General features: G+C 39.7%; 2 protein-coding genes across 3 annotated transcripts in view; one reads left to right on the top strand and one right to left on the bottom strand.

The window, feature by feature from the left end:
- The first annotated feature begins 1,329 nt into the window (after nt 1-1,329).
- Nucleotides 1,330-2,506, top strand: LOC136397192 (S-phase kinase-associated protein 1-like). Its single transcript, XM_066371760.1, has 2 exons — nt 1,330-1,497; nt 1,938-2,506. Exons 1-2 carry the CDS (start codon nt 1,330-1,332, stop codon nt 2,256-2,258), a joined length of 489 nt encoding a protein of 162 aa, XP_066227857.1. The 3' UTR covers nt 2,259-2,506.
- Nucleotides 2,507-7,316: 4,810 nt separating this feature from the next.
- HBS1L (HBS1 like translational GTPase) overlaps nt 7,317-21,526 on the bottom strand; it is a 91,511-nt gene continuing 77,301 nt past the window's right edge. For both annotated transcript variants that reach the window (XM_066373171.1, XM_066373172.1), the window contains 5 exons: nt 19,328-19,418; nt 18,813-18,921; nt 12,233-12,333; nt 9,120-9,264; nt 7,317-7,976 (listed from right to left, as the gene is read on the bottom strand). In XM_066373171.1, the coding sequence (XP_066229268.1) occupies nt 7,965-7,976; nt 9,120-9,264; nt 12,233-12,333; nt 18,813-18,921; nt 19,328-19,418 (458 nt within the window). In that variant the 3' untranslated portion in view covers nt 7,317-7,964. The remainder of the gene's footprint in view (nt 7,977-9,119; nt 9,265-12,232; nt 12,334-18,812; nt 18,922-19,327; nt 19,419-21,526) is intronic.

Here is a 21,526-nt window from a genome sequence, read left to right as displayed (position 1 = left end):
GCCTTCTGCTGAATTTTCTACCATGGCCTCCCGATTTTAAAGCTTTGAGCTACCTCTTGATGATGAACATTTTAAATCTTGCCTCCCTACTCCCTCCGCCCCTCTCCTAGGACATCTTCCGAGACCTTCTTCCCTTCACCTGTAAGCAGTGCCCTAGCTGAGTAATGAATCTGGGGTTCACGGCCCCTCTAACTTACAGTCCTGTAGAGGAAGCTCCGATGTGCCTTTGTCTTCTGTCTCCTATATGTGCTGCAGAAAAGACTGAGGCTGATCTCGTGTTCTTGAAGATGACTTTGGAGAGTTTGTTTTGCTCCCAAGGTGTTTTCATCTTACAATTTTAAACATTTTAACAGAAAAAGTGGCTGTAGTCCCTTTATGGTGCTTTACATAAAATACGGTGCCGTCTTCCTGTGCAATCCTGGGGTGTTCCTGTTCATCTACCTGCAACCTAGGGGTGGCTCCCAAGGACAAGTTCTACATCATCAATTCCACTTCCTATCATGAGTAACTATTTTTATAGCCTCCTCTGTATATTTGCACTTTTGTATAATGATTTAGGTGCCCATGCAGTCACTTGTAACCTATCCTGATTCTCTCAACTCTGCAACCGCTGCTTACACTTACAGACACCACGCAGCAGTCACTGAAAACATGTTTCCTTCAGTGCCCCTGCCTCCACAGCGGAGAAAGCTACTCTTCGTGCACTGCAGATGTCTGCACAGGCCTATTGGTGTATTTTTAAGTTATCGTGAAATAAATATACCCAAGCCCAGCATTGGTAAAGCAAGAATGCATCAGTTCCCCTCCGCCTCTCACGGGCCCCTTGAGAGCTAGGCGAGACCTTGGCAGCCAGTGGATGTGGCTGCCTTTCTGAAACACAAGCCCACTTGAATCCTCAGGCCCAGGAGGCTCCCCCAGTTCAGGAAAGTCCAAACCAGGGCTGTGGTTCACCAGACAAGAGGACAGAGAGCAGCAGTTCTGAAGTTTGCTTTTAACAGGTTTCCCTGTACCTTCACTATAAAGAGAGCCCCCTACACACAGCATTCTAATGGAAATTAAACCTTATAATTTTCAGGGCTCACTAGACAGAAATTAAAACCAGCCATTATGCTACCACCATTAATGCTTTCAACCATATAACGATCCAATGTGCTAGAGACTAATTTCTAAATCAGCAGAAGTTTATGATTACAAGTTGAGTTACTTGGACTCAAAAATCTTTTCTACAATATGGCTTAGGGCAGTCCCTGCCTGAAGGACCCTTGCAGGTCATGGAGCACATCGTCCAGTTCCTGTTGCCTCTGAGGACAGCGAGGACAGCTTTAGAGGATGCCCTCAATTAAATTGCAGAGTTCTGATGGAGAGATATTTGAAGTCGATGTTGAAATTGCTAAACAGTCTGTGACTATCAAGACCATGTTAGATTTGGGAATGGATGATGAAGGCGATGATGATCCAGTTCCTCTACCAAATGTTAATGCAGCAATATTAAAAAAGGCCATTCAGGGCCCTGGCCGGTTGGCTCAGTGGTGGAGCGTCGGCCTGGTGTGCAGAAGTCCTGGGTTCGATTCCCGGCCAGGGCACACAGGAGAGGCGCTCATCTGCTTCTCCACCCCTCCCTCTCTCCTTCCTCTCTTTCTCTCTCTTCCCCTCCCACAGCCGAGGCTCCACTGGAGCAAAGATGGCCCAGGCTCTGGGGATGGCTCCTTGGCCTCTGCCCAGGCGCTGGAGTGGCTCTGGTCGCGACAGAGCGACGCCCCGGAGGGGCAGAGCATCGCCCTCTGGTGGGCAGAGCGTCACCCCCTGGTGGGCGTGCCGGGTGGATCCCAGTCGGGCGCATGCGGGAGTCTGTCTGTCTGACTGTCTCTCCCCGTTTCCGGCTTCAGAAAAATACAGAAAATAAATAAATAAATAAAATTTAAAAAAAAAAAAAAAAGGTCATTCAGTGGTGCACTCACCACAAGAATGATCCTCCTCCTCCTGAGGATGATGAGAACAAAGAAAAGCGAACAGATGATATTTCTGTATGGGACCAAGAATTCCTGAAAGTTGACCAAGGAACACTTTTTGAACTTATTCTGGCTGCAAACTATTTAGACATCAAAGGTTTGCTTGATGTTACATGCAAGACTGTTGCCAACATGATCAAGGGGAAAACTCCTGAGGAGATTCGCAGGACCTTCAATATCAAAAATGACTTTACTGAGGAAGAGGAAGCCCAGGTACGCAAAGAGAACCAGTGGTGTGAAGAAAAGTGAAATGTTGTGCCTGACACTGTAAGGATTGTTCCAAATACTAGTTGCACTGCTCTGTTTATAATTGTTAATATTAGACAAACAGTAGACAAATGCAGCAGCAAATTCATTGTATTAGCAGAATATTGTCTTCATTGCATGTGTAGTTTGGGTACAGATTCCAAACCTATGGCTGAGTTTCTTCCAGTATGATCAGAAGTTTTTTTCTTTGCTCTGAATAAAACTGAATTGTGGGTTCTCTATAAAAAAAATCTTTTCTATAAATGAATTTTTCCTTCAGGATCACTGGCTCCCCTTCCTCCCCTAGTCCCTACTACGTTGTCTTTAGAATATATCCCTCCTGTATGTTTTCCTAGTATGCTTTATTATTATCTGATAGAAAGAAGGGAGAGGAAGGGGGAAAGAGAAGCATGAACTCATTGCTCCACTTAGTTGTACATTAATTGCTTCTCATGACTTGACTGGGGATTGAACCAGTGACCTGAGGATCACATTGTGCCCTTGGGCTCAAGCCTGAGACCTTGAAATTATATTAGCAGACAGCGACCTTGAGATCATGTCAGCGGCCTCAGGGTTGAGCCAGCAAGCTGGCAACGTTGGGTTTTGAACTGGCAACTTTAGCATTCCAGGTTGACACTCTATCCACTGTACCACCACAGGTCAGGCTGTTTTTATGCTGTTAATTCTCATCTGTAGTTTCTGGCACTGAACACCCCACTGATGGCTGTTATCCTGTGAAGACCTGAGTTCCAGAGCTCTCTGCTGTCCCTGGAATATGGCTGGTTCATATTTAGGGAGAAAAGAATATTTTTCTATTCATATACTTCTTTGGCTATTTTAGAGGGAAATTAGAAAATGGTGACCTAGCACTTTTTACTGGGCCTTCTTTTCTAGAACTTATTGATATGCTTTTTTGGTTTAAAATCTTGACTAATTCCTACAGCTGAGGTTCTATAATTTTGCATTTTACATTACTTTAACCCTTTGGGTAGTACAAACGTTCATGTACGTCCTTGTGCCTCCTGACCATCCAGAGTACGATTGATTTATTTTAAAAATGTGTAAGGCAACATTTAAAAAAGGCAAATGTAAATATGTTCTTCTTGTTTCCATAAATTGGTTATCAAACAAACATGATTTTAAGTTATTAATAAAACTGTAACTGGAATTAATTTCATTTTTTGAAAAAGAACTCATTCCCACGCATCAGTGAGCATGAAAATAACTCACTACTCTCAGGATTAAGAAGCTACTAATATTTCCAATGAAAATCTTCACTATATTAAAACGAAAAGATTCTAACTAATGATCACTCTATGTAAAACCATAAATATGCAATAGAAAGACAAAATAAATCCATCAAAGCCTGACCAGGTGGTGGCACAGTGGACAGAGCATCAGCCTGGGATGCTGAGGACCCAGGTTGAAAAAGGTCGCCAGCTTGAGCACGGGCTCATCTGGCTTGAGTGTGGGCTCACCAGCTGGAGCGCAGGGTTGCCAGCCTGACCATGGGGTCATGTCTATGGTCACTGGTCACTGGCTTGAGCCCAAAGATCACACTAGCTTGAAGCCCAAGGTTGCTGGCTTGAGCAAGGGGTCACTGGCTTGGCTGGAGCCCCCTGATCAAGGCATATATGAGAAAGCAATCAATGAACAACTAAAGTGCTACACAACAAGTTGATATTCCTCATCTCTCTCTTTTCCTGTTCCTGCCTGTCCTTCTCTTAAAAAAAAAAATCCATCAAAATGTTAGCAGTAATATAGTAATATTTAGGCAGTGGAACTATACATGAATTTTATTCTTCCCTCTACTTTTCTGTATTTTCCAAATTTTCTAAAGTCAATTATTCCATTTGAGCAATGGTTGAAATTATACTGCTCACAAAACTTAGGGGATATTTCAAAATGAATATGAAGCTATAAAATATGCCCTAATTTATTTTTTACAGAGACAGAGACAGTCAGAGAGAAAGATACATAGGGACAAACAGACAGGAACAGAGAGAGATGAGAAGCATCAATCATCAGTTTTTCGTTGTGACACCTTAGTTGATCACGGATTGTTTTCTTTTTTTTTTTTTTCTTTTTTTTTTTTTCTGAAGCTGGAAACAGGGAGAGACAGTCAGACAGACTCCCGCATGCACCAGACCGGGATCCACCCAGCATGCCCACCAGGGCGATGCTCTGCCCATCTTGGGGCATCACTCTGCTGCAATCAGAGCCATTCTAGCGCCTGAGGCAGAGGTCACAGAACCATCCTCAGCGCCCGGGCAAACCCTGCTCCAGTGGAGCCTTGGCTGCAGGAGGGGAAGAGAGAGACAGAGAGGAAGGAGAGGGGGAGGGGTGGAGAAGCAGATGGGCGCTTCTCCTGTGTGCCCTGGCCGGGAATTGAACCTGGGACTCCTGCACGCCAGGCCGACGACCACGGGCCTTCAGCAGACCGAGTAACCCTTTGCTTGAGCCAGCGACCTTGGGTCTAAGCTGGTGAGCTTTTTGCTCAAGCCAGATGAGCCCGCACTCAAGCTGGCAACCTCGGGGTCTTGAATCTGGGTCCTCTGCATCCCAGTCTGACGCTCTATCCACTGTGCCACCTGGTCAGGCAAAATACGCCCTAATTTTTGTGAGCAGTATATTATCAAGGTACATATTCATGGGAGGAAAAAACTATCTAGAAATAGGTTTTCTAAAACACCTCTCACAATACAGAATGCTCAAATATTGTCAAATAATAAACATGTGAAAATATCCTAACAAGTAAAAAAAACACGGGTCTGTAATGCTTTCAGCCCAGGTCACTCTATAGCAATCTATCAGAAGAGCCTCACAAAGAGGCAAGAACAGAGGACAAAGCGACTAGAGTGAAGAAATGGTGAAACCATAAATAGGAAGAAGTCAAGACAAGGAGAACATGAAACCAAATGACACAAAATGGACATACTATTTGGTGTGGACAGAAGTGTCATCCTAAAGAGTATGAACAGTATGAGAAGACCAAAACCAAGCGTGGGCATTATTGCATGTCTTGTCACTTAACCCACTTCCAACACTCTTCTCCCACAGTGGGCCCTCTTAGTATCACCACCACCTTCAACAAGAATCAACTGCAAACATAATATGCAAAAAAGATTGCACCTTGTCACAATTTAAGGAGCAAAGAATAAATGCACTCACTTCTCCTACTGTTACTATTACTAGTTTTATACTAAATTTTTAGTTAGAATTTGTCATTCTACCATGGCCATATCTCATAGGTTAGGTGTTTCTTGTTTTTGCCACTGTCCCCGCCAATCCATTTCCCCTTCCTCATAGCACCCTGGATTCCCAACCTTCCCACAATTCTCAGCTATGTGTTTTAAGTGATACTCACTTCACACCCAACCCCAAGAATGCCCCAAGGAAATAAACCCAACTACAGTCAATGAGGACATGTTTCTAGGGCTTCTGGTAAGACACGCTTTTTCCCTGTCATCGCCCTGGACGAGGGTCTGGAGATCTAAATGTAGACTCTCGGGGGTTCTGCAGGGAGACCGAAGGCAAATCAACAGTAGAGAGGGCAGAATAGAGCGGCTCCTCCTAGAGTCTAGGGCAGGGGTAGCCAACCTTTTTATACCTACCGCCCACTTTTGTATCTGTTAGTAGTAACATTTTCTAACTGCCCACCGTTTCCACAGTAATGGTGTTTTATAAAGTAGGGAAGTAACTTTACTTTATAAAATTTATAAAGCAGGGTTACAGCAAGTTCAAGCGTATAATAATAATTACCAAGTTCTTTATGTTGGATTTTCCCTAAGTTTGGTAGAATAAATCTTTTTTTTTTTTTTGTATTTTTCTGAAGCTGGAAACGGGGAGAGACAGTCAGACAGACTCCCACATGCGCCCGACCGGGATCCACCCGGCACGCCCACCAGGGGCGATGCTCTGCCTACCAGGGGGCAAGGCTCTGCCCCTCTGGGGCGTCGCTCTGCCGTGACCAGAGCCACTCTAGCGCCTGGGGCAGAGGCCAAGGAGCCATCCCCAGCGCCCGGGCCATCTTTGCTCCAATGGAGCCTTGGCTGCGGGAGGGGAAGAGAGAGACAGAGAGGAAGGAGGGGTGGGGTTAGAGAAGCAAATGGGCACTTCTCCTATGTGCCCTGGCCGGGAATCGAACCCGGGTCCCCGCACGCCAGGCCGACGCTCTACCACTGAGCCAACCGGCCAGGGCCTAGAATAAATCTTTATAAAACAACTTACTATAGTTAAATCTATCTTTTTATTTATACTGAGTTGCTCTGCTACCGCCCACCGGGAAAGCTGGAACGCCCACTAGTGGGCGGTAGGGACCAGGCTGACCAGCACTGGTCTAAAGGGATACAAAGCCCGGGCTACTGCTCCTCTTTCTTTCCGCTCAAGTCACTTTAAGTTTCTGTCGGATGCGTGTGCTAAACTCCTGATGAATATAATATACAAATAAAACACTTTCTCACCGTAGCAAGTCACTCTGAAGTGGTAACTACACAAACACTTCTCAGTGAAGAGATTAGATGGGTATGTTCACTTTGTGATCACTGTGCACTTTACCTTGGATGATCTTCTCCAACTAAGAAGAAACAACGCCGTGTACATGGCAAGCCATCAAGACACACATCACGCCATTTCCTAATTTTAAAAGCGTGTCATAGGATCCATCAGATCAGAACCCCAGGCCCGGCTGAGGATGAAATCTATTCTAAAGTAGCCTATATCCGGGAGGCAGCCCAAATACTTATCTAAATATACCTTAGTTTGATGTGAAAACTTTAAGAAAATCATAACTGACTCACAGGGGACTTAACAGTCTATAGGATATGCAAGATCATATATGTAGTTCTAAAAGTGGGAATGGGAAGAATCAAGTTAAGTTATGGCTAGAAATGGATAAGCCTAAATTTGATCTGCTATTAGGGTAAAAAGCAAGGATTCATGTGAAGGAGTTGGGAAACTCTTAGGTGAAAAAGATCCCATTAAATCCTAAAGTCATATTTAGTGATAGTGGTAGAGAATCTTATACACATTTAAGAAACAAAACACATTTTGCTGTTATGCTCAAACTAAGACATTTTATTAGCTGGCTTGTCACCTTAAATAATAGCTTGAATAACAAAGGAAGAGTTTCCACTAATTCCAAACTAATCTTTCAAAAGTTTAGTTCTTGGAGGAAGAACATACCTTATGCTCAACACGAAATACCTTTATTACAACCTTTAGCAATTCATTTCTTAGAGTTAACTAAAAAAATAAAGTGTGCTAGTCAAATATTAACTATCTCAATCATCCAACTTAGTTGTTTTTCTGTAAAATGTATGCTGTAGAGTTGAAAACCAAGAGAAAACTGTAAACATTCTGTGGTTTGGCAGGAAGTAGAGTTATTTCAAGATGATTCAATGTCTTCTAATGCATATTTCAGACAGTTTCCATAAATCTCAGCAGAGTAAATCCATTTACTAACAGTTCAAAGGGAAGGCTGGTTTGTAAAACGAAAGTGCAGTATTAGCTTCTCCTGCCAGCTGGCAACTTAACTTTTTGCAGGAGTAATGAGTAATCCTTCTTTGCAGCCGATTATAGCTTTAATTTTCTCTCTGACTTAAAAAAATATCAATTGCACATTGCTCCTTAAACTGAGTAATTGGATTCTTCAGAAACAGAGGTTAGTTATTTCCTTGCATGTGGAAATATGGTAGAAATTCTGACCCATCATTCTTTTATCTGTAAAGGAGAAAGATATATTTGCTTAATCAGTTTAATCAATCACATTAAAACAATCAACAACAAAAGGCAAATAGTAAAATCATTATTCAAGATGAAACTTTCTTCCTTTTTCCTGCTACTTTTCCCTTTCCTACTCATACTATTTCTAAGATTAACTATAATCTCTCCATTATTTCCCACAAGAAACTGTATCTTATTTTTAGAATGCTCTTTTATAAAGAATGCTTAGGCAAGTTATACATAGTGTTGTCAACAATGATATTAGATAAGATTTATTGAACACTTTATATATCCCAGTTACTGTGCCAAGTCTTTCTACAGATCACTTTATTTCACATTCACAACTTCACAACTCTGGGAGGCAGACTTTATTACCCATCTTTATAGGAGGGTAAATGGAAGGAGAAACATGTACTTGTGCTGCTAGGAACCCATGGCGGTTTAACTCCAGAGCCTACATGATACACGTATAACTGAATTTTGATACAACCTAAAGCCCTATGTTCAAAGTTTACATCTAATTAAATGACTTGATAAGCTTTATGCAGAAAATATATAAATGAATAAATCCCCACTTAAAAATATAATACTCATAAGATTTCTATTAATCATGACAGTGTAGAAGAAAGTTTAAATTACTGAAATTTTCTGGCTCATTCATTTCTGGCTATTTTCAACAAAATTCAACTGCACCTCACTTTATATAATAGGGTTTTTTCCCCCAGAAACATTACTAATATGTTAATGGAACTTTTTGAAAAAATTATTTCAAATGCCCTGAAAGCCAATTATTTAAAGGAAAAATTTTAATGAGGGCTAGACTATTAAATAAAATTATTACTCTGAATTCACTTGACTTTCAAAGTCTGAATTCTCCTAATTTATAGGGCAAATTTATAGATTTCTCAATGGATTTCTTTTAATTCTGAGCAATGTTATAGTGGACAAAACAGTTTGGAAGTCTCACTATGGGAAGTTCTAAGACCAAATATATAATTTGTCCTATCTTTTAGCTTTTTAATCTAAATTTTAAAATTTATTGTTCTAATACCATAACTGTGTTCCCTTAAGCTGTAAGATCTCAGTAATCATTCTTAAAAGGGAGACAATGACATGACAACAGGGAAACACAGTCAATACCTCAGTGACCACCCCAGCAGCTATTGTAGACCCGCTGTAGCGCAGCATGAATCTCCCCAGCTCCTTCAAGTCTTTGTAGAGCTCCAGAGCGACCGGTCTCTGTGTCTGTAGCTCTACCAATGCATTCTGGCCCTTAGTCAACAATCTAGCAAGGAAGAAAGGAGAACAAATCAACACCCAGTTGTGGTGAATAAATGAAATAATCAGAAAAATAAAGATTACACACTCGATCAACAAATCAACCCATTCTTTCAAATATTTAAAAATAAATTTTTTTTTAAAATGATGTGTTCTTTGAATTTTAGTGAATTAGCTGAAAACAACAGAAATTCTAGATTTAAAAAATATTAGCTAGTTCATATAAATTTTTAAAGAAATATTAGCCAGTTCATATCTCTCTCTCTGCATCTATCCATAAAACCAATCTTTCAGATATAACTGTGTCCCCTGAAGGGTGCTATAACCTAAAGTATGCTCAAGGCCCCCTCTACTAAAACCTTCCCTGTCATTTCCTCAATGAAATCCAGAGGTTCAATTATCTAATAAAGAAAGTGAGGCACTTGGCACTTTAAAAAAAGAATGCAATGCCCTCTGCTATGCCTTCCCTAGTAAAATTCTAACGGGTAGATTATATGTTAGGAAGTTATTTGTAAAGAGGGTAATCTAGCACCAACAGACGACTCTTTCTCTCTCTCTCTCCTTCCCACCTTCCCTGCTCTCTCTTTACTCATATAGAAATAGTGGTTCTTTAACAGAGGTTCAAGACAAAAATCACATAAGAAGATTTTTCCACAATACGATGGTTCTAAGGAAATGAAGAGGGTAGGGCATGGGGCCAGCTGTAAAGAGGTTCACAGAGAAGAGCAAACCAATAAAAACCCTTACACATGGGCACAACACCCATACTTCCTAATAGAAGTAGAACTTAGAAGGGGGCATTCTGAAATTGTTCTCTCATTTAATTTTGATGTGCTCTAGAAAGGCAGAGACAGCAATCATAAACCCACCTTCTGAAAAATTATTTCAGAGACACACTGATAGAATAAGTGAAACAAGTTTCTTAAAAAAGTATTACAAAATTTCCAAATACTGGTTTAGACAATTTCAGTCCAAAGTCTCATTCCTCAGGAAGGAGAAAGTATACGGTCTACCGGAAAGTTCCGTCCGTTTTTGGAATAAAACAAAATACAAATTTTTCTTACTGTCAATAAACTTTATTAAATAAAATAATTGCCATTATTATTAATGATTTCTTGCCAGTGTGAGGGCAATTTGTATATCCCATTTTTGAAAAATGTTTTATCTTTTGATGCAAAAAATTGAACCAGTGCTTGTTTGATATCTTCTTCATTTTTGAATTTTTTGCCCTTCAAAAAATTTTGTAAGGACAAAAACAAGTGATAGTCGGAGGGTGCTAAGTCAGGGGAATATGGTGGATGCAACAGACATGCTTCTGTAGCATTTCTTCCTTGTTGAAATTCGTAAAAATTACAGTGGCATAAATGAACTTTATCAGTAGCCATGGGTACACTATGGCTTCACACATAAGACTAACGTGAATCAACTTTGTTTTAGTTAATTTGCTACGTCAGTATGTATACATTAAGTGATAAAAATAGAGAGGCACACATGAGCCAAATAAATGTGCTTACATGTCGAAACTTGTTGTGATGGAAACGGACAGAACTTTCCGGTAGACCTTATATTTATGATTGAACTTAAGTTTCTAGAAAGCTCAATTCCCCTTCATCTGAAGCAACCAAGTCTACATGGAGCCTTTAGTGGAAATAAAAAGGCCAAAGAGCGCTGGTGTAAAATAAAAGGGCACAGTTATAAATAAGATGGCAAGGAAAACTAACATGAAAATATACTGAAAACTAATATCACTGAATGGTAGGACTTCATAGCAGGAGGGGGAAAATTCAGGATTAGATCTGATGAGCCAGTTTCAGATTGAAAATTCTTCAAATCACTTGTCTGGGTCAAACTACCTGTCTCCTGTCAAAAAGAATACAATTTATGTGAACCAACTCACTGCGTCAGAATCCTGGTTCTGCTACTTGCTAGCTTTGAGACCTTGAACATAATATATAACCTCTAAACCTCAGTTTCCTCATCTAAAACATGGGGAAAATAATAGTATCTGCACTTCATACGGTTCCTGAGAATAAAACCATGTGAAAACATTCATGACAGAGCCCAGCTTCAGTGGTCCTCAAGAAGTGTTAGTCGTTACTTATATCACATTTCTCAGAACATTATGGCAAACACCCATGCCAGAAGCTAAAGGCTGAGGTTAAAAATAAAGAACTATCTTTAAGAGATTAAATAACCCTTTCTTCATAACTAACGGAGAAACAGGATGAGTTTAGAGCAGTGTGAAGATCCTCTCTCCCACCTGCAGCCAACCCAGTAACCCACTAACCACCTCTGGCCTCTGACACAGGTGCAAATGAGGAGAAACACCGAGGGCTGAAAAGGGGGGATTTTGAGGTGGGATTCCCCATAGAACTGCAGAGAGGAAAACCCCAAAGCTGAAGCAGCCAAGCCAAACTGTGGTTAGTCCTTAGTTGAATTAGGTTAAGAAACTTAAGTTTCTCAGGAAGTACTTCCTTTGAAAAATCCCAAACTCATCCGCGCCAAAGGGGAATGGTCCACAAGTAGGTCTCGATATTAATGGTAAGCAGAGGGTGAACATGAAGGTGATTAGCTCAGCTTAAGGTTCCAGGTGGACACTGAGCAGAAGGAAAATACTTTCCAGATAGAAAAACTAGGAGCTACAATGTATGCAGTTCACTTTCTCCCTGGGGCGTTCATAACATGGGGAATGCTCTCATTAGGAGAAGACAAGAAAGTTAAGAACACTCAGCTGAATTTGGAACCAGAGGCAACAATGATTCAAATTAATCTTTTAAAACATAGGACTGGTTTTTTAAATGCCTTTATTTTTACAAGGCTTGATGCATACATATGAATTTATATTTCCATTTTTATTTATATTTCACACACACCCCACCACAATACAGAACAGAAATTATACCTAGCACTCGAACCTATGTAAAAGCTTAAATATTTCTTGTCATGTCTTATTATTTATGCATTAAAACACTTACTTAGGCTTCTTCTTGGTGACTTCACCGGTGCTTTTGTTTAAGACACTAATCAATCGTTTAATAACAGCAGGTTCACTGACAGTTTGGTAGTGTAACAGCACCTAAAACAAAAAATTGGAACACTAAAACACTGCTCACCATAGTATCTTTGGCCTACTATTTGGATGCTCATGTTTAATCACATTAAATGCAGCATTACTGCCTGGAGCCTTCTCAGGATCTCCAGTTCTTCCTGTAAGTCTCACAACTCCAATCAGGCTGTTCTTTTACGGCACTTACACCACTTACAGTGTAATCTTCAGTGAATTGTGTAACCTTCCTTAAAGGGTGTTGCTGAGAATTAAATAGGATCAGAGACAGTGTCTGGTACAGTAGCTCTTCAACAAATGTGACCTGTTTCATCAAAAAAGTAAGGGGGGAAATAATGATATTCAGCAGGAATTAATATATATTCATTGTCGGAAAATGAGAATAAAATAGTATATGAAAATTCAGACCAGCTTTCAAGTCAGATAGACCTGAGTTCAAATCCTAACTCTACACCTTCCAGCTACACAATCTGGGGCAAGTCCTTTAACAACCCTTCACCTCCCACACCCCCAGCCTCAGGGTCCTTATCAATGAAATGGGGAAAATCAGATGTTATTGTAAAGTGCTGCCTAGCAATTTAAGACGGTACACATTCAGCTAATTAATGGCCTTACTTCTTAGCTGCTATTGTTCATATTTTATATTTAAGAAAATTTAATATCAAAAAGGCTAAGTAACTTAATGTGGTTGCAGTGATGTGTGTCAGAGAAAAATTTTTGCTGAGGGCAACTGGAGTCCATTAGACTGTCCTTCCTTCAAATAAGGATGGAGTGTGCACTATGTCTGCAGTTTGAGTTAGTGGAGAGATCAAATACCCAGGAAGTGGCGAAGCTATCAACATTTGTTTGGTTTGTAAATACCATTTTATGCTGTTTTTCTGAAGAAACACTGACACTTCTACCCTAAAATTTCCTGGCTAAGCGTCTGCACATTTGGAAAACAGAAATACCGGTAAGTACAAGGAGGACTTGTGGATACACATTCTTGGACTTAAGAACTTTCTAAAAACAGAGTCCCTTAGTCGGCTGTTTTCTAGTTCTGTCTGGTTCTCGCTTACCTCTGTGACAAAAGTCACTCAGGATGATCATGTCTCATCTGAATTAAGTCTCCTTCCTGGTATCACTGCCCCACTCCTGTCCTGCATAACCCATTCTTCATCGATCTACCAGACTGATTTCTCAAATACAAATGTAATGATATGTCCTTGCTATTTAACACTATAGAGACAATTCCACTACGAGGCACCAGGCCCTTCTCAATCTGACCCTGTTGATCTCTCTAGCCTCAACTTTCTCCGTCCTCTCTTCCATTCTGTGCTCCAGCATATAGAGCTTCTACTCCCTACCTGCACCAAGCCCTTTCTAATTCAGCCTTTACAGGCACTATGCCCTCTGGGAACACACCCTCCCAACCCTACAGCTTCGTCTAGCTAACTCCTCCTCATCCTTGTACAACCGCGCATCACTTCCTGCAGGAAGCCTGAACCGAGGCTGGGCTCGATTCCCTGCCTTCATGTCCTATAATCCCATTACGTAACATCTCCCTTTCACTGCACGTGCTCCTCTGAATGTCTGTCGTCCATGCAAACATGAACTCTGTGAGGAAAGGGTGCACACCAGTGCCCGACACTTAACTGGCACTCAGTAAATATTTGTGAGATGAATGCAAGAATAAAAAAATAAAGAGCACCTAAAACACATGGAGAAAATCAGTCACATGGTTTTGTTTTGTTTGTTGTAAAGGCACAGCTGAACCTCTGTTACTCTACGGAGGCAAATTAGTTTCCTTTCTGAGTGTCATTTCACTGCTAAAAACTGCAAAGTCCAGAAAAAAATTAACAACCGACTCAGGGAAAATAACACAACGACCACAATGGGTGGTAAGTAAAGTGGTGAAAACCGTGTTTGTACATTCAATCGATTCTGATATCAAACAGCACCAATGTAACATAAATGTAGGTCTACATACTCAGAAGCATCTCTTTCACAACATTGAGGTAAACAGGCTGCCCCTTCACGGGGCTCAGATGTAATTGAGAAATTGGCACCGGTCTCTATGGTTTGCCAAATTTAAAAAAAACAGAGGCACATGAACTTAAGTTTCTTCTAACCTTTGTGAGTATGTGTGAGTTCCAGGGAAAATCAGGTGGAAGAAAAATGGGTTGTGGCAGTGAGGTGTTAGGTTTTGTCTGTCTCCACCATGTCTTAAAAATAGTAGCAGAAACAAAAGGCTTGTTGAACACAAATGAAAAATCTATATGGAAATAAACAGGAAGTAGGAAGTAGTGATATATTATCTTAACATTTTAATTCATATTATATATATATATATATATATATATATATATAAAACCATAGTCACCTGTAATTCAAAATGATCCATAGCATAATGTAAAAAGAAATGAAAAAGTAGTATATTTCAAAGTGAGAAGTGCTAAGAGTCATCACTTAATTCCTTATTATTCAGACAGCTACAACCTCTTAAGAGTCTCCGATTCCTCATCTGTAAGTGGGTACAATACTACTAGAAGTCCACAACCCTGCAATTTCAAAATCCCAAAACAAGGAAAACCGAAGTTCTAATTCTGTTATAAATGCAGTTAAGTAGTATAATGGGATTTGTATTAAAGTGATGCCATTTATAGTCCTCACTTATTTTACTTAAGCATACTTATTAATAAGTCGGGATACAAAAATGTTCAATTACAGTGTGTTGCTCCATTCTGTTAGGGGTATTATGTAACATGCCTACATCATATAACCTTTCTAAAATCTGAACATTTCTGAATTCTGAAGCACTCTGACCTAAAGGATTGGGACTCTATCTATACTTCATGTGGGGTTGTAGGAATCAAACTATCTAGTGTTTTATAAACTATAATAAGCTACATAATCTTTTAGATGGCAAAGGTAATTTCTTAAAGGAAAATTGAAGGGCTATTTTCCAAAGGAGGTAAGAGTTCAGGGTACTACTTATCAAAAGATGAATGAATAAACAAAAAATGGCATTTATATACAATAGAATAAAATTCAGCCTTAGAAATGATTGAAATTCTGATATGTGCTACAATATGACTGAACCTTGAAAACATTATTCTAAGTAAAATAAACAAGGTGCAAAAGTAAAATAGTATCGGATTCTATTTATATGAGGTACCTGGAATAGTCAAATTCAGAGACAGAAAGTGGAATAGTGGTTACCAGGGGGTGGGGGTGGAGGTGGGGAGTTCATGTTTAATGGGTACAGTGTTTCAGTTTGGGATAAGGAAAAGGATGGGGTTGATGAATACATAACAATGTGAATGTACTTTATATCACTACACTGTACACTTAAAAATGGTTAGATGGCAAGGTTTATGTTATATTTTACCACAATAAGAAAAAAATTAAACATGACTTCAACTAAATTCTTCCATTTTCTCTTCTTAAATATATAGATGTCCTGGCTGGTTGGCTCAGTGGTACAACGTCGACCGGGTATATGGAAGTCTCATGTTCAATTCCAAGTCAGGCACACCAGAGAAGCAATTATCTGCTTCTCCACCCTCCCCCTCCTCCCTTCGCCTTCTGCTGCTACGGCTTGATTGACTCTAGCGCATTGCCCACGGGTGCTGAGGAGGGCTCCCTTGAGCCTCCGCCTCAAGTGCTAATAGCTCCGTTGCGAGCATGGCCCCAGATGGGCAGAGCATCAGCCTAAGACAGAAGTTGCCAGGTGGACCCCATCAAGGCACATGCAGGAGTCTGTCTCTGTGTCTCCCCTATTCTCACTTAAAAATAAAAAAATAAATAAGTTAAAAAATATATATATATATATAGAGAGAGAGAGAGAGAAAGAGAGAAAGTTTACCATATAAATCAAGGGAGACAAATATATAGGGTGGGCAAAAGTTGTTTGTATAAAAACTAATACAATAATTAATAAATAATAATACAAGAATAAACTGTTTCACATAAAACTGTAAAGCTACTTTTGCCCCACTCTGCATTTATGTAGCATCAAGGAATTAGTCCCTAAATAGTAAAATTTTAACTACTTAGGGAGCCTTGTCATGGTTAAAAAATATATTTTTTAAAGTTTCTTCCCAAAGGAAGTGGACAATGACAAAACATGACCATTTCTTCTGGAACAAATTTCATCCTGCATTCTGAACAGACATGAGTGGAATCTCACTAAGCGGCCCTGAAAAACTTTCAATTCATACTTATTATTAAGAAACTACTGGGCCCTGGCCGGTTGGCTCAGTGGTAGAGTGTCGGCCTGGCATGCAGAGGTCCCGGGTTCAATTCCCGGCCAGGGCACACAGGGGAAGCACCCATCTGCTTCTCCACCCCTCCCCCTCTCCTTCCTCTCTGTCTCTCTCTTCTCCTCCCCCTCCCGCAGCCAAGGCTCCATTGGAGCAAAGATGGCCCGGGCGCTGGGAATGGCTCCTTGGCCTCTGCCCCAGGTGCTAGAGTGGCTCTGGTCGCAACAGAGCGACACTCCCTGGTGGGCAGAGCGTTGCCCCCTGGTGGGCGTGCTGGGTGGATCCCGGTTGGGTGCATGCGGGAGTCTGTCTGACCGTCTCTCCCCGTCTCTAGTTTCAGAAAAATACAAAAAAAAAAAAAAAGAAACTACTGTAGACAGGAAAACAGTCTTACAATGGACCTCTTGACCTCTCTACCTCTCCAAGGGCAAAGATTATTGTTGCATGAGTAAACACATGCAGTAACCAACCTTTTACATTGGACGTACTGCTTTCTAAAAATGAGTGCCATTTATTTATAGCAATTAAGTTGTAGTTTCTTGTCTATCAATACATGAATTTTGAGTATTTAAAAATTAAATATTTTCAACTAAAACAATTTTTTGGAAACATTTACTCATTTTTTAGCATATGGGAGAAATGGAATATAATTATAAAACTAGAGTACTTAAATAGAATCTTATAAACATAATTTTATATGATCAAATTTACATAGAATTAAAAAATTATAAGCAAAGTACATAGTTAATTCAAATAAAAATGTGTAAGTATAAAATGAATTTAAATGAGCAGGAAATAAATGAGTTATTTCCAACCCCTAAAACATTATATCACTAATTTATATAAAGTTTAAAGGTCAATTACTATCACTGTCTTACTTTTATTACAAAGATGCATCAGATGGTGAAATGATGTGTTTATATTTTCAAAAGCAAGTCATTTAATTCCACTGAGAAACAATTTTTACTGTCATACAGAATCTGTACTATATAAGCTGATTGAGAAAAAAAAGTCTAATGGGAAAATGTTTATTTGTTAAGTGGCAAAAGCAAGGTACCAACCTATAAACAGAGTATGCCCCCAAATATCTGGAAAAAAATTACACATAAAACAAGGAATTTATGCTATGCACAAGCAGCAGTATCTTTTCTGGGTAAGTAACATTACAGCATAAAATGGCCCTCTTCCCATAAATGTGTACGTTCAAATGATGCTGGTCAGTGATAACCTGCAAACCAACCTCATAGCATGTAGGATCTGAAGGTGCTGCTTCAACCAACTGAGTTTACCCTATGGTAAGCATCCCTGGAACAGACCCATAAATACCAATGGGTGGACAACACATACACAGAAAAATACACTGAAGTGTACAGGATATCTATGTATGAATTATGCAATTACAGAACATTCTTACTAACTTTATTTTGTTGTGTTTTCCAAAATTTCCTATAACTATGTATGTTTTATAATCAGAAAAACTACAAATAAGCATATTAAAACAAAAACATAAAGACCTACTCTATGATTAGTCAGGTAACCTTTAGAACACAGCAAAAAAGTATCTGCCGATTTCCCTAAATTTCATTATTATCATTAGTTTGCATCCTATTGATTATAAAATGTCTACTCAGAGCCTCTTTGAAAAAAAATATTCAGGCTCAAGAATCAAAATAAAAATTATTTTCAAATTGTAATTTCATGTTTTTCTGGATTAGAGTAATAAGATGTTAGTTGAAAAAGACCATAGCAGCCTGACCAGTCAGTGGCACAGAGGATAGAGCGACGGACTGGGACTCAGAGGATCCAGGTTCAAAACCCAGAGGTCGCTGACTTGAGCGCAGGTTCACCGGATGCGGCTTGAGCATGGGCTCAACCGGCTTGAGTGTGGGCTCACCAGCTGGAGCGCAGGGTCGCTAGCTTGAGCATAGGATCATAGACATGATCCCATGGTTGCTGGCTTGAGGCCAAAGGATGCTGGCTTGAGCAAGAGGTCACTCACTCTGCTGCAGCCCTCTGGTTAAGGCACATATGAGAAAGCAATCAAAGAACAACTAAGGTGCTGCAACGAAGAATTGATGTTTCTTATCTCTCTCCCTTCCTGTCTGTCTGGCCCTATCTCTGACTCTCTCTCTCTGTCAAAAAAAAAGAAAGAAAAGAAAATCACCAGAGCATCATCGCCTATAAAACAATTATTACGTTTTAGAATAAAGTGAGTTTTCATTAGCAATTAAACATTTTGAAACTTACAGGAAATCCTTTAGTGATAGGAACTTCAATATTAAAGATGAGGATTCGGGCTCTGAAACGAGTGCAAGCTTTGATGGGTTCTTTGGGGCCACAGAATATGCAGCCAACACTGTGACCAAAAAAAAAGGAGAGAAGGTAGTTGGGGGACAAATAAATACACATCCAATAGGAATACCTCTAACACCATTTACAAAGTAAAACAATCAAGCAAATTAGGGACTTTTTCTAAATGTTCCCTTCTGGCTTAAAGCCTGGCTCTCTACCACTACTAACCTTACATCAGATTCCCACACCACAGCTTTCACTCAAAGAACACTGTGTGCACCGACAGGCATTCATTTCAATTCTAAGTAGGTTTTGCTTATCATTCTTATACTTCTATGGTGCCTGTTTTTGGCCAAATGAGATTCAAAATTAATACTCATTCTTTCATTTGAACTGGTCAACTGCAAAATTTATGTCTTCTGAGGTCCTATATCCAAAACAATGGTTGTAGAACTCATTTTTTCACTCACTTGATTTTGATGATATCCATCCCAACCAATGTAAGACTAACATGATCGCCTGCTGCTGCCCAGTCGACAGGTTCATCATGCAGACTGATTCCTGGAAATGAGTAAGAACCGAAGAATACAGGAAAACATCTCAATATCAAACCATAACAACCAAGAGAGTTTGGCTGATTTGTGCCTCATCAGTCACTACTCATCATTTTCAATATGAGTGGATTGAGAGTGAGAAGGTAACTGTGAACGCTGAGGAAAACGCTCTTCCTCTAGACTTGACTCTTCCGGAAAACCACCCTAAACATAGAGTGACTTCTATTTGTCCATAAAAAGCTGATTTCTGCTTTTTGAATAATGAATTTTAAACTTATTTATACAACTGAGTATATTAATTAAATATGCCCCATTCAAATATTTCTCTTTATTAATGGATGCAGGCATAACAATATAGTTCAAATTATTTTTAAGAACATAAAATAGGGGACTGGGGAAGGTGTTGAGTCTCTAGTTTTATCAACTACCTACACCAGGCGTCCCCAAACTACGGCCCGGCCCGCGGGCTGCATGCAGCCCCCTGAGGCCATTTATCCGGCCCCCGCCGCACTTCCGGAAGTGGTCAATGAGAGGAGCACTGTATGTGGTGGCCCTCCAATGGTCTGAGGGACAGTGAACTGGCCCCTGTGTAAAACGATCCCACATCCTCCGAGTACCACCCAGGCATCAGTGCTCAGTCAGATGTGCTCAGCAGCCCTTTCACTTATTCCTGTCTCAAAAGCACTGCTCCCCAGAGAGAGAGGCACAATGGGAACTGGTTATATGGAAAGGAAGAGATTAATAGTATAAAAAAGTTTTAATTTAAAAATGATCCCAGGTGCTGCTACATCCATTTCTAGGGAAAATCCTGGAGAACAATTACAAAGGGCAATACTCAGCTACCTTATTCAAAGCCTTATAAGGAATCTCGTATTTTATGATTCTACGGGGTAAGTTTACGGAATACATTCCTTTCCACAGAACTTGAACCTTGTGATGAAGACAGCACGCAGGCCACCAACTGAATAATTCATGAATGCCATGTTTTCAGTAAATTATAATTTACCCTCATATTTCTAGAAATACTTATTTTTCCAATGTAGCATACACTTAAGCAAGTTTCTTTAAGACTCTTTGAAAATTAAAGGAGAACTTTAAGGGCTCTGAAACAACCTACAGTTTTATTCAAAATTTATGTGCACATCTGAATTACCCTGACAAGACGGACCATAACTTTCAACAAGGTATTAAAGAGATTCTTGACTCAAAAATTGTTAACAATTATGACATTAAGGAATGTTTGTTAAATTTTCACCTAATTAAATTTAATTTTTAAATGTAGATTTTAAATGATCATATCTGATTTTGTTATGAAATGTGGGATTGAGGGAGCTAGCTGCTTAACATACAACAGAGATTGCCTTAATTTAAGATTGAACAGCATTCATATCAGAAGTTCAATGAACAATATAAAAAAAATCTAAAAGATTATATATAACCCGATCCTCCCCCCCAAAAAAATCTTCATAAAAACCTTCTTCACTGGACAGACATTACAAACAAAAAAGTTCTTTTTCAGCACTCCATGAACCTGATGTTAATAAAGTAAAAATGTAATTAAGAATTTCCATTTGTGGTTGCAGATTTAGTCACTTCTCTCTTTTAGGATACCACTGGTTAGTGAGCCATGGTAGCACCTAAAGTGTTCAGATAGAAATGTGCATTCAAGACCCAAGTGAATGAAGCAAAGCAGTAGGGTTAGAAATTGAGAACCGAGAGCGTCCAAGCTGGGTTAGAAACACAGCTAGCTCTCAAGGAGCGGGCGCTGCTCTCCAGGTGCTCTGATACGCTTCCCTTGAGCAACCACTGGGTTGAAGTAAATGGGTAGCGTTTCCCTGGAAGTGACCGAAAGGAGAAAGGGAAAGAGTGTGGGCCTTTCTGTCAGAAGTGGTCACAAGGGAGTCAGTGTGTAAGCTCTGTGGATAACTTTAAAACCATGGTTTTAATTGATGTCTACTAATTATTTTTAAAAAAAGAACTTCCTATTCTCAAAAAAGCTTGTTAATGTAAAATTAGTATTTCAAAAGTATTGTAGTTCTTGATCACTTTAAAAACAAAAACAGAGATCTGAACTTGCAAACAATACATTGATGTAAAATGATTCTTTTTAAAAAA

The sequence above is a fragment of the Saccopteryx leptura genome, chromosome 3 (genome assembly GCF_036850995.1).
Source record: "Saccopteryx leptura isolate mSacLep1 chromosome 3, mSacLep1_pri_phased_curated, whole genome shotgun sequence".
NCBI lineage: Eukaryota > Metazoa > Chordata > Mammalia > Chiroptera > Emballonuridae > Saccopteryx > Saccopteryx leptura.
Note: the sequence above shows the minus strand (reverse complement) of the source record. Positions and strands in the feature narration are given on the sequence as shown.

Bases quoted from the DNA above. Each gene is read 5' to 3' on its own strand.
- LOC136397192 (XM_066371760.1), top strand. From the start codon at position 1,330: ATGCCCTCAATTAAATTGCAGAGTTCTGATGGAGAGATATTTGAAGTC. The intron at 1,498-1,937 runs GCCATTCAGGGC...AAAAAAAAAAAG, and splicing joins ATGCAGCAATATTAAAAAAG to GTCATTCAGTGGTGCACTCA.